Source organism: Rhyacophila brunnea, unplaced genomic scaffold (genome assembly GCF_057557595.1).
Source record: "Rhyacophila brunnea isolate RB1 unplaced genomic scaffold, BYU_Rbru_1.0 scaffold_13, whole genome shotgun sequence".
Classification (NCBI taxonomy): Eukaryota; Metazoa; Arthropoda; class Insecta; order Trichoptera; family Rhyacophilidae; genus Rhyacophila; species Rhyacophila brunnea.
The window spans coordinates 11,734,527-11,747,873 of record NW_028232785.1 but is presented as its reverse complement, the minus strand read 5'-3'; the positions used below and the strand labels follow the sequence as shown (position 1 = coordinate 11,747,873).

The following is a 13,347-nucleotide window of genomic DNA, read 5'->3' as shown; positions in this document are numbered from 1 at the left end:
TAATGCGTCGGCTTTTAATGTCGTGGGTCCCAGGTTCGGATCCTGGGTCAGGCGAATGCAAATATTGTTTTTTCGATGTGTGTTTGTAGTCAGAGCAGGACTTAATAGGCTAAGCAAATGGCTAACATTCATTTCCCGTAAAATAAAAATGTTAAAAAAACCTCCATTTTGTAGATGCTCATAATAAATGATATTTTTAGGATAGGACATGGTCAAAAAATGTGTGTTTTACATCACTGTAAAAAATCACCTTTTCGCTTTTTTATAGTGTCGATTTTATTTGACGCAGATGACGCGATCGATTCTTCAGAAGATTTAAATGAGGCCTCGAGACAGCATGGATGCTAGGACGTTATTCATTATTTAAGCAGACATTGATAATACAATATAATTAGTAAGTATTAATAGTAATTCCAGTTACTTGATACCTATTAACCCAAATACAATATCCAATCATTTTAGGAGATATTTTAAATTATAAAATATGACGAAAGATAATATTTAACTGATTGGTTCAATTAATTTTTATCGTGCAGCTATCTGAATCATTGTGTGTAAAGTTTTGATTATATTGAGATGCATGTCGCGTACTGTCACGGCTATAAATTTAATATATGGTTTCGTCATTTTACAGAATATTTTGAACGAACACGATCTCTGTAAATTCAATAATATTTTGAAACGTACCTACCCAACCCGCAGACCATAGATAATAGACAACATTCTTATGGAAAATACATAGTGCCAATCGCTATAAACAAAAAACACGCGATTCGACATGATTCAAAAATGTGTAGGCATGTAGAAAATGATAAAAACGTCCATTGAGTCATGCGGGTGTCGGTGCAGTTCGGTACGCGTGAGGTGACCTGATTGTTGTTTTGGTATTTCGGTAGATTATGCTAACTGACAACAATGTTTGTTTAAAGATTCAAAATGTGTTACGAGATGGGAGCATCCCAGTCTGATAATATTTTAAATACCAAGAAAAACGACATTACACACCTTTTCCCGTAGAGGCAGCTTACTGTGAAGTCACGTGATAGTATGCGATATGAATCTCAATATAATCACAACTTAATAGTAGTTTCCGATTGGCTGTCAGCAAGAATCTCTAAATTCCTGATATTGTTCTTGTAATTAAGATTTTAATAGTTCACTGTGAATTAATATGAACAGTGAAAGGAGTTGAGGAGGTAAAAAGTAGTCCGACATTGATTTTTAATAGCAGCCACAATAGTTCTTGCAGCAACGCGATCGTCTTCCACAGTGACAGTCACTGTGGCATGGATTCTTCATGCAGAACTTCCATTTACTGTAACTCAAGTCCGAATAGCCACACTTGCATTTCTTGCAACACTTATGGTGTGATTTATTGAAGAGGTATTCATAGTCGAAATCATCGGCGTCACTATCGTCGTCGTGATATCGATGATGCCTATGGTGACGGTGATGTTTCAATATTGGTAAATACTCTTCAGAATCGTAGTCTTCGTCGGAATCTTCCAAAGCACTGGAATCATCGTCATCATGGTGATATTGGTGATAATGTATTTTAGAATGATCTGCGTGTACTTCTTTCTCTGAATTATCACCGTTGTGGTGGCGCTTATGATGATGGCTTAGATGCAGGTGAATGTTTTTATCTTCTGGTATTATTTCTTCTTCCAAAATATGCCTGTGTTTATTGAGGCACAGGCAATCTTCTGCGTCCGTTGCGCTGTCGTGATGGGATCCACACGAGTGGCAGTGGTACCCGGAGTGTGACTCTGAACTATTGTAACCTTCATCGTCTTCATATTCTATTTCTTCAGAGTCATCACCTGCCGAAGCGTGTCCACTAACTGGTGAGAAATTAGCACTACCGCCTCCAAAAGATGCATGTGCAATTCGAACAGGAGTATGGGATTCAGAATCATCTTCTTCCTCTTCTGAATCACTTTCTGCCCAAGCGCTTGCACTTCCTGAAGAGGCATGAGCTTTACTACCTCCAGCGGATGCATGTGCACCTCCAGATGATGCATAGGATTCAGAGTCATCTTCTACATCTTCTGAATCACCTTCTGCCCAGGAATGTGCGCCTGATGAGGCACGAGCCTTATTAATAGACGACGACGAAGCACTGGAACCACTGGACGTGCAAGACGAACTGCCGGCAGACGATAAATGAGAACTATCTGACGACGTATGCGACTCCTCTTCATCTGAATCACCACCCGCCCAAGCAGATGCACTGCTTCCTCCAGTTGAAGAATGGGTGTTACCGCCGCCAGCCTTTGCACTAGCGCCTCCTGCGGACACATGTACTACAGAAGCTGAATCATCATCATCATAATATTCTTCGCCTTCTTCTTCGGAATCACCACCAGCCCAAGAGTGTGCGTTACTAGAAGAGACATGAGAACTGCTACTACCAGAGAACGCTGACGCACTTCCACTGGAAGAGTTAGCAATGCTTCCACTAGCTGAAGAATATGATTTGTTTGACGAAAATTTTGATTTAGAATCTTCTTCTTCTTCTTCTGAGTCTCCACTAGCCCATGCTGATGAACTGCCAGTTGAAAAATGAGTGCTGCTTCCCCCAGAAGATGCATGTGCACTTCCAGCTGAGGAACACGTGCTGCCACCTCCAGCACTTGCACAAGCGCCTCCTGCGCACACATATACAACAGGAGCAGAATCATCATCATCATCGTATTCTTCTTCTTCTTCCTCGGAATCACCACCAGCCCAAGAGTGTGCGTTACCAGAAGAGGCATGAGAACTGCTACTACTAGAGGATGCTGATGCACTTCTACTTGAAGATTGGGCACTGCTTCCACCAGCTGAAGAATATGATTTTGTTGAAGAAGAATGTGACTTAGAATCTTCTTCTTCTTCTTCTTCTGAGTCTCCACTAGCCCATGCTGATGAGCTGCCAGTTGAAGAATGAGCGCTGCTTCCTCCAGAAGATGCATGTGCACTTCCAGATGAGGAACACGTGCTGCCACCTCCAGCACTTGCACAAGCGCCTCCTGCGCACACATGTACAACAGGAGCAGAATCATCATCATCATCATATTCTTCGTCTTCTTCTTCGGAATCACCACCAGCCCAAGAGTGTGCGTTACCAGAAGAGGCATGAGAACTGCTACTACCAGAGGACGCTGACGCACTTCCACTGGAAGAGTGAGCACTGCTTCCACTAGCTGAAGAATATGATTTTGTTGAAGAAGAATGTGACTTAGAATCTTCTTCTTCTTCTGAGTCTCCACTAGCCCATGCTGATGAGCTGCTAGTTGAAGAATGAGCGCTGCTTCCTCCAGAAGATGCATGTACATTTCCAGCTGAGGAACATGTGCTGCCACCTCCAGCACTTGCACAAGCGCCTCCTGCGCACACATGTACTACGGGAGCAGAATCGTCATCATCATCGTATTTTTCTTCTTCTTCCTCGGAATCACTACCAGCCCAAGAGTGTGCGTTACCAGAAGAGGCATGAGAACTGCTACTACTAGAGGATGCTGAGGCGCTACCAGCTGAAGAATGTGTCTCTGATTCTTCTTCTTCTGATTTCCCACTAGCCCAAGAAGATGCACTACCGCTTGAGGCATGAGCACTGCTTCCTCCTGCAGACGCATGCGCTTCAGAATCGTCGTCGTCTGAATCCCCACTGGCCCAAGCGTGTGAGCTACCACTAGAGGAATGGGTACTGCTTCCACCTGCGGAAGCACTAGAACTAGCACCACTTGAATATCCATCATCTTCGTCTTGTTCTCCTGACCAACCTCCATCTTCACTATACGAATGTGACTCAGATTCACTGTGGGAACCACCGCCAGAACTCGAAGACGTTTTAGAATGCGCTTGAGACATGCTACTGTCTTCTCCACTGTCATCAACTTTAGAATACGTATGTGATTCTGCGTGAGAAGACGATTCCTCATCATTATCTTCACCTTCTCTATCAATACTTAAATAAGAACTAGAATACGAATGGGATTCACTGTGGCTATCTTCATTACTGTCATTAATCTCACCAGAATCACCCCATTCTTCATTACTGTCATGGTGGTTGATACTGCTGTGGTGGTTGCTGATGTGGGAATGGTATGACCCACCGCAGTTTGATATTTCGCCTGAATCCTCATCGCTGTCGTCTCCACCGTGCGATTTACCATGTTTCTTGATCTTTTTGTGTATCTTCATGACTATACTAGGCGCCACGTGTGTCTCGACGCGCACGTGGGAATGTGAACTACTGCTATGGGAGTGTTTGTCCAGTATATCTGATATATCGTCATCTCCGTGACCATGGCATGGTAGTGAATTAACATAATTCAAAAGCTAAAATGAAGAAACATTTAATATAATATATTATAAAAAACTAGGTACAAATATGCAAAATAAAAATATGTTTAACTTGAAATCAGTTGTATTTATATAATCAAATCGAACTCGAATAATAACGAACACAATACACATTGAGAAGAAAGCCATTTATTTTGTACATCAAATGTCCATGATTAGAGTTGATATATAACTTTGTCAAATTATTATTTTCTAAATACGCCTACGATATATTAAAATTTAATGATAATAACATTATAATATTATAGTATATCAACGAACAATTCACATGATTTAAGAATGTAACATTTTTTTCTTGAACATACATAATTTGAAAACGCTTCTGAGAAATATATATTTTTTTTCGTCCATGTCTGATCCTAAAAAGGTTCATATTAGGTTTGTACTAACAGCTTTTTTTACGAGAAATGGTTTGTCAGCCACTTGCTCAACCTATTAAGTGCATACTCTGACTGATACACAAATTGAAAAACAATATGTGTACTTGCCAGACCAATGAATTGAACCTGGGCCCCACGACTTTATAGCCATAATATATAAACTAAAAAGTCTTTTTGAAAAAAAGACACCCATCTATGTGCACTAATTACTATGCTATATATAACTTATTTAATTGTGACAAATTTAAATAATGATTTTCACAATACTCTCTGAGGCGCTTTCTAAATTGCGTTACTAATTTCAAATCGGTTTTGTATTTTAAATCAAAGTATTAAATTACCCTAATTACCAAACGGTGTCAGGATCACATTTTTAGTTTTTACGTAATTCCACTTGCTGATAATTTAATAAACTATTTTTTTTATTCAGCAAATAATTATTCACAAGATTTCAGAATAATATAATATTATTTTGTTGAACATACGTAATTGTAAAACGTTTCTGAGAAATAAATAACCACTAAAAATCTTTTTGAAAAAGAAATATGATTTGAACCTGTGCCCCTCGGAAATTGCGCCCACGTTTACTGACCAATATGCTATAGGTATCTTATCTAATTGCGACAAATATTCGGTAAACAATTCAATGATGTCTCTAAAATGGCTTGTCTCAAATTGACGACATGATGACCGATTGACTGGAAACGAAAGGCGAAGAACTAGGTAAGCTGGAGTGGTTAAATTGTAGCAGCGAAGGTTCACCCAAGACTTTAGCACTAGTTAAAAATATGAAGGTAGTCAATGACCTTTGCCCCACGTTGGGCGCTAAATAATAAATTTATCGTCACTTTAATACTAAAACAATAGATAATTTGATTTTCACTGTTTTTGAGATAGCTATTGAATATTATGATTCTACATTTATTTCTCTACAAAATGTTAAAGCTAGGTAAGTCATAAGTTAATAGGAACTGCATTGATTGTGTAATTGAAAATATGTATTAGATACCTAACTTTAAAACCATAAATGCATTAAATAAATAAAATTATATAATATATACAATGTTTATTCATACAATTCAATATTATTTAATTGTTCCCAATTAGACAGGCACAATTTTCCAAATTTTTAAATTTCATTTCCCCAACAATGACCAAATCAGAGTTTGTTGTACTAGTTGTAGTATTGCGGTGACGATATAATTATTGTAAAATATCGATGAAATTTAATCTCACCGTAAATAACACAGCTATTTTCCAAATTTTTCTATATGTTTCCATGTTATTTTTTTGTTTATATTATATTTTTTTTGTCAATATAAATTACACCACTTCAATATCAACCTATTTAACCACTTAACAAGACTGTAAGATGGGCATATAGTTTTAGGGTATATATGGGAAGTACTTTTTTGTTAGTAAATATTGTATTAAATGATAAATAAATAAAAACATCTGCTGGGTAAAAAATACTACCTATTCAAAATCAAATGTATTATTCTATATTGAATAATTATAATACTACAGGGCATTCGTTAAACTATGCGAAGGTAATGTGTAAGTTTGACCATATTAGAATATTATTAATACGCATAGAAATTTAGGGTTCAACGAGGGAGATGGTTATAATCGTGATAAAGACAGCGGTAGTAGAGATGGATGTAGATTTTTATTGTATTGATGGAGAGTACAGAGTATTGCGGTGAACTAGGTGCTCAGACCGAGCCGTGTTCCAGTAATGATGATGAATGAGAGAGAGACAAAAGTCGAGTGTCGGACTCGAGTGGAGTGGCTCTTATCAATCGTCCTTCGCTATTTATATAAAAACAATCAATACCTTACGTGAGCCGCTGTTCATCTAAGGAATGGGACAACTGGGAGCCGCACTGTCGAATGAAATAAATAGACGTTCGTTACGATTTTATATAGAAAGTAAACGAGGATTTTATTCAGTTTCGGTCTGCTACTAAATAGTTTTAATTAATTTTGGTCTTAACATAATGTTTTTTTTATTGCAGATAGAGAAGTATCATGCCCGAGGCTTTATATAAAATAAAATAACTCTCTTCTCATTGGAACTTAAACGTATGCAGAATTAAATCATTATTTACGTGTGTATAATATGTAAATTCTCACCAAGTATTATAATAATACTTATAATAATTTAAATATAAATAATAGTAATAGGTAGATATACATTTTAAAAGTACATACCTTTATTCAAGAACGTCTATTTATTTTCGAATTCCGTTCGATTGCGTGGCGCCCAATTGTCCCTGCGCCGAATCGTCATAGACCCATTATCTAGGTTAATATTGAGAAACCAGTTGACCGCAATGTTAAACGATTACGAGGTGTTTTATGGGAAAGCATGAGATAGCCGATTGCTGTCATTGCCTGTAATAAAAAACGCCGATGTTAGATGAAGCCATTGATGGTAAAATGAATTGTTGATTTTACGTTGTCGAATTAAGCGACTAGCTATAAGGTCATTGATCGCTATAGAAAATGGTTGCATATTCGATTTCGGCCGTCCAGGTATTTTCTTGCCCTCGGGGATGGTGTACATAGTCCGCCTTGCTGGTATATCCTTCGATATTCTATAAATAATTGCATATAAAAGATAAATACCTCAATAAGTTCAATATTTATTTTATAGGAACTTTTAAGAATCGACATGTCTCAAAAACTCTTCAAAACACATTTAAGATGATCGTCAACTGCGAAGATACACGGAGAAGAAGATTATTTATGGACACCTCGTATTTTGTGTATAAAACAATAATTTGTTTACAAATCTATGAGTAGTTTTGATTTGATTCAGAGTCAAAACATAATTAATTATTCATATTTTTGTAACAATCCAAAACATGTGTTTTATTGTATATTGCCAATAGACAATAACTTCGATTACCATAGTCAATAAAATTAGTATTGCTGTCTTTCTATAAACAATAATTGTGCATTTATTTTATGTTGTCACATTTAAAAATTTAAATTATGTAAATGGGTTTTGAATTTGTGAATAGGGCATTTGACGTCAAATTGTCAAACAATTCTCATAGGGCAAATATAGGTACTTCGTTATGAATTAATTTATAGTACCTACCTACCCGGGCAATTACACGCATGGACAGACTGGCAAGCCTTACTTTCGTATATATTTTAAAACCCGAAAGAAAAGCACGTTCTATACAAAATAATAGCGCCTGTACACGTGAATGGATTTATTGGCAGCAATAGTGCGTATTTAAAACTATCGTTACAATAACTGTTTACACGTAAAAGTGCTAACTGTCTCTCCAGTCTCATTCTTCAAGAGAAAGCGAGACGCGATGTTGTCATTATATAGTACTATTTGACAGGTAGTGAAAATCTGGTAACCTCAAAATGAGTACAGTTTGTTTTTTTTCCGGCAGGTTCGTCACTATCGTTCTACTGCGCAGGCGCAGATCGACAAAATCCCTAATGTCGCATGAAAATTCAGAAGCTCTCAAACATTTTTGATTCATGCATGCAAGCTTGCAAATGCAGGATAATACATGTTTCCCATACATTTAATTATATTGGCCGCGATAATACTTACTGTCAACAGTAAATCCATGCACGTGTAAACGGGGTATAAGGCTTATCTTATTAGTCGAAAATTAGTAATTTGGAGAAGGTACCTATATTTTGGGAGTTTAGTTTTGAACAAATTGTAGACTATTTGTAGGAATGATGTATATTATATCATTAATATATGGAAACTTTACTCACTTTAGAACTAAACATTTCGTGATCATAATAACATATTTTAATAAGAGAAGGTACATCTGGTGTCAGTGATTATAGCAACTTTTAAAATATATTTTATTGTCAACACGTGCATTATACTTTCTATTAGACTTTATAATTGACTCGTATATTTGGATAAAAGGAAACATTTTGCGGTTTGTAATAAATGTCTTGAAATTTTTAAATTATAAAGTCAGATAGCTAAATCAGGCACACTGTACTTGTCTTTTGACGTATAGTATAACATGTATACATCAGTAAATCGTGTAGTTTAACTATGAATTTACGACACTGTTCTTCGACTTGTTGTTTTAGTAATAGCTGTCATTATCAGACCAAAGCATCAGCCGTCAGCAAAACATCAGCCAAAACCGCGCGTTTCTAAACTAACCGAAAACCAGGTAATTTTACGCAGTTAACCGACCAAATTCTTATTAGGTATTTGTACGAACAAAATAATAGAATTATGTAAATCACAAATATCAATAACTGCGCAGCGTGGCATGACAAAAAATTAATACAATAGGGTATTACATACTAATTTTGTAAACTATTATTATTGCTGGGGCTAGTCAACTAATAAAACATTTTTTCAATGAAAATCCCGAATCTCAGCTACTTAGCTGATTTCACATCGTCTCTGTTCTGGCAGAACACACTAACTGGAGAATACGTTTTGAGTAATTTGACTTTGAAGTTGTTAAAATGTTTGAAATAATGGGCTTCTATCATGTGAGTTTATTAAGTAATCGTAAAAATGATGACTTTAAAGTAAAGACTGTTTATTTATTAAGAAGGTTTCCAGACGGTAAAGTTTGAAATAAGGAACATTTTGGTATAACTAACTCAATATGTCATTTTTTCGAATAAGTGTCTTCTGCCAGAACAGTGACGACATTCTATGTGCATTTAAAAAATAAGCCCATTTACTTACATTCGGAGAAAGCACATATATATAATATGTATGTATAGATGGCCATGTAGGTATTATTTTAATTTATATACTATGGATCGAAATAAAATTGAAATTATTTAATATTTAAAAATGCAATATTTTTTTTTATTTGACGATTTAAACCGGTTAACCAGTTAGTTATTAGTATCATGAAGGTGGGGAATTGAGAAAACTGGATCTCATTTTTTTAAAGTGATGAAAAGAAGAAGACTAGTGTTTTCTTCATTCAACGCTGAGGCTTGAAGCTAAAACTTTTCGCATATTTCTGCATAACAAAGCAGCATACTTTTGAATTCATTAAGGCCTAAATACACAAGTAGATTCAACAATCGTTGACTTTTTACACTGAACGATTCAGCAACCAATGCAATCGTATTGACGCTTAATTTAATTGGTTCATAATAATATACCCTCAGTTGCTAAGTGAACAATTTAAAATAAAACAACAAACATAACGACTTGCTGTCTGTTAAAATAATGAACAAAGTCGGTTACATGTAAATTGTATATAAAACATTTCACCGTGGCACAGTTCGCCATGAGCTTTCTTATCGGAAAGAGATGACCGTATATCAGTGGCGAAGGGTGGAGGTAGGATGTTAAGATCAGCCATAAATAGTGCACACTAAACTTTGCCAGTCATACGTAAGTATTAGTTTTCATTGAAAGACAATAATTATTTGGTTAGTTTTTTAAATTCAATTAAGCACTGAGAACCAAGCCATAATAAATAATAGTCAAAAAATACTCGTCTATCTATAAAATATCTAAAATTACGCAATGAAATCATACATACAATTGGATATTTCATAGATAGAACTATATTTTTTATCTATTATAGCTTGGTTACGGCAGGGCTTAATGAATTTAAAAAAATGAACCAACAATATATATTATGTACTATGTATTCTTAATCCAACGAAAACAAATAACTAGGTATGAATGAAAAAGTGAACACAATTTTTTCGTATCGCACAAAGTATACCAAAACTATTACGGTTTGGTTAAGGCATGGTTTAATTGATTTTTAAAAACTAATCAATACCACCTGTAAATTGTAGTCAAAGTTCAATAAAAGCAAATAAGTATGACTAACAAAGTATGATATGCATTATTTATGGCGAATCTTAACATCCTACCTCTACCCTTCGTTACTACCGTATACTATACGGTCTCCAATTTTATTAGATTCAATAATTCAATTATCGTCATAGCTGATTTTGGCAAAATAAAATTCATGAATTCAAGAATGAAAACCTAACCTAACAAATAATCCAGTATATCGGCTATTTAAAAAAATTGTTTGCTGCTGGCTTCCTGTACCGACAAGAACCGTGTTTTATTTAGACATGAATTTTGTCAGTATTATACGACCCAAAAGAGGTTGGGCGGTCTTTAATATATTTCCGATCAACATTTCACGCTGAATTACAGCGAACTGCATACGTACAAGTTTCAGGACACGAATAAAGTCAAGCAGCCTTCATTAATATTATAAACGTTAAATTTGTGAAATGTCAAACGCTAGACATGACACGCTCGCGTAGCTACTTTTGGAAGCTCAATGTTAATTCGGATATTTTCGTACGTTTTCGGTAATCTTCGACACGATCATTGGCCTGAGAATCTACCAATGTAATTTGAGCTTTTATAATGTACGTACATATTATTATTTCTCTAGACATGTTTATATAACGAACTGTGGCATTGGAACAGTTGAACCAACATAAAGTCAGAAATAAAAATTCTTTTCTAGAAGAAAGTAAATACAATAAGTAGGTATTATGATTTATTATTTTTTTATTGTAATAACAATACGGTCGATTTACTGTGTATACAGATTTTAATTTTTGCAAAAGTAATTTATATTTATGGTTGCAAAGTCACGTAAACCAAATCAAACGATTGTGACAGTATCCAGAACAAACAAATCGTTATCCAATGTGAATTCAATGTTTTAAGATCAGAGCTAGAAATAGAACCAATACAAATGTATATCCCTCCAACCAGCACACCCGGTTTTAATCAAGTCTATCGCGAGACCCGGGGCTGACAGGGCTCTAACCTGGGGGGCTGGGCGTAAGAGACGGCCAGCGTTACAGGTCGAGCAGTTAAGTGAGATAAACACACAGCACAAAAATTTGCTCTAATGGTAAAAAGTCGCCTTTAATGGCTATTTATCCAATGTGGCGAAGGGTCAAATTTATTACAATATACAAAAAAAAACACTAACACTCTTCATTTTACCTCGTGGAACCGTGGAGTTCCGCGGAATACCATTTTGGGAACTCTATTGTAGAACATGATACTGCCCTTAACGTTAAAAATAGATAGGGGGCCCGCTAAAAATCCTGGCCTAGTGCCCCGCTCCAAGATATGGGGGCCATGATGAGACTGTACGTTTGTTGTGAAGAATCACCAGTTGTTTATACCTGGGAATGTTATCTAAGACTGGAGTTGTCTCGCACAGTGTGTTTTGATTGAGTTTACATGGCTTTGAAGTAAAAGTACTCATGGGAGAAGGTACACGAACATGGAGAACAGGCAAAAATTAATAATAAAAATATAAATGAAATGTTAATATTAAACTACGCTACATTTTTTTTAAAAGCAATAAAATTGTCCTTTGTGGCGACTAGGTCTTAATGCTACTTTGGTCTGTTAAGACATTTTAAGTCCCGTTTACTATCTCGCCGAACTAAAAGCCCTCTTTACATCGGAAACCTGGACATTAACTCTGCGAAATGAACGAGCCATGAACATCTTTGAAAGAAAAATTCTCCGCCGTATATATGGACCGGTCAGGTATGGCACCAATTGGAGGAGAAGATATAAAGCTGAGCTCTACGGGCTGTACGAAGATTGCAGCGCAGTTCAATCAATTAAGATTGTGAGACTGCGATGGCTAAGTCATGTGCACCATATGAATGACAATGAACCGGCAAAGAGAGTGATGTCCAGCAATCCAATAGGACGTAGAAGAAGAGGGAGGCCAAAGATTCGCTGGTTAGATGGAGCTGCCAGTGACTGCCGTATTCTGAGGGTACCAAATTGAAAAGCGGCCACACTGGATAGGGACAGGTGGAGAAAGCTTTTGGAGGAGGCCAGGACCCACACCAGGTTGTCGCGCCCCTGATGATGATGATGATGATGAGGTCGCACGGCATGATGCGCCCAGCAGATGGTTTAACCGACTTGAGCATTTCTTTTCACATATTTCATGGTATTCCCAGAAGATGTGGTTTCTATCCTATATTTCTTCACCACGTGGACATGTTGGTAAGATAATAAGTCCAAACTCATAGATTTTGGCAGCGAAGTCGCCATGTCCAGTCAAAAATTGTCTGGCGCAGTTCAGAAGTCTGAGAGATTATTTCGAATCGCTATTGTATGTAGGTACATTGGAGAAAAACAAATACCATAACTATAAGTACCCTAGAATTAGGGCTGGTTCTAGCAAATAAAAGGTGCCGCAGGTGAGTTAGAGGATGGTATTTAGTGGCTGTCCAGAACGGTAGAATCTGGTAACTTAAAGAACATATTGTAGATCGGGTTGAGAATTGAGAAATCCATGGCATGTGGCTAGGGATTGCAATACCGGTATTTCAAAACTGGTATTCTAGTATTTATCAATACCAAAATACTGGTTTTAAAAATCCAAAATACCGGAATTTACTGTATTAACGGCCCACTTACTCAGCGTACGTCAAAATTGAGCTTTTATGCTATTTTCAAAGCATGATCCTGGACATTCCTTAAACGTTGTAGATAATCTATCTACATAATTTTGAAGCCTTCTTATCCTTTATATTTATTTTAAACATTTGATGACTGCATAAAGTATTTTTATTACATAATATAGTATTCTTTTAAACCTCTCGCTCT

General features: G+C 36.3%; 1 protein-coding gene across 1 annotated transcript; it reads right to left on the bottom strand.

Annotated features, from left to right (window-relative positions):
- Positions 1 to 660: 660 nt before the first annotated feature.
- LOC147076484 (uncharacterized) lies at positions 661 to 11,401 on the bottom strand. Its single transcript, XM_085941150.1, has 3 exons — positions 11,051 to 11,401; positions 6,945 to 7,127; positions 661 to 4,326 (listed from the first exon to the last, which is right to left on the bottom strand). Exon 3 carries the CDS (start codon positions 4,186 to 4,188, stop codon positions 1,222 to 1,224), a length of 2,967 nt encoding a protein of 988 aa, XP_085797276.1. The 5' UTR covers positions 4,189 to 4,326; positions 6,945 to 7,127; positions 11,051 to 11,401; the 3' UTR covers positions 661 to 1,221.
- Between the last annotated feature and the right edge of the window lie 1,946 nt (positions 11,402 to 13,347).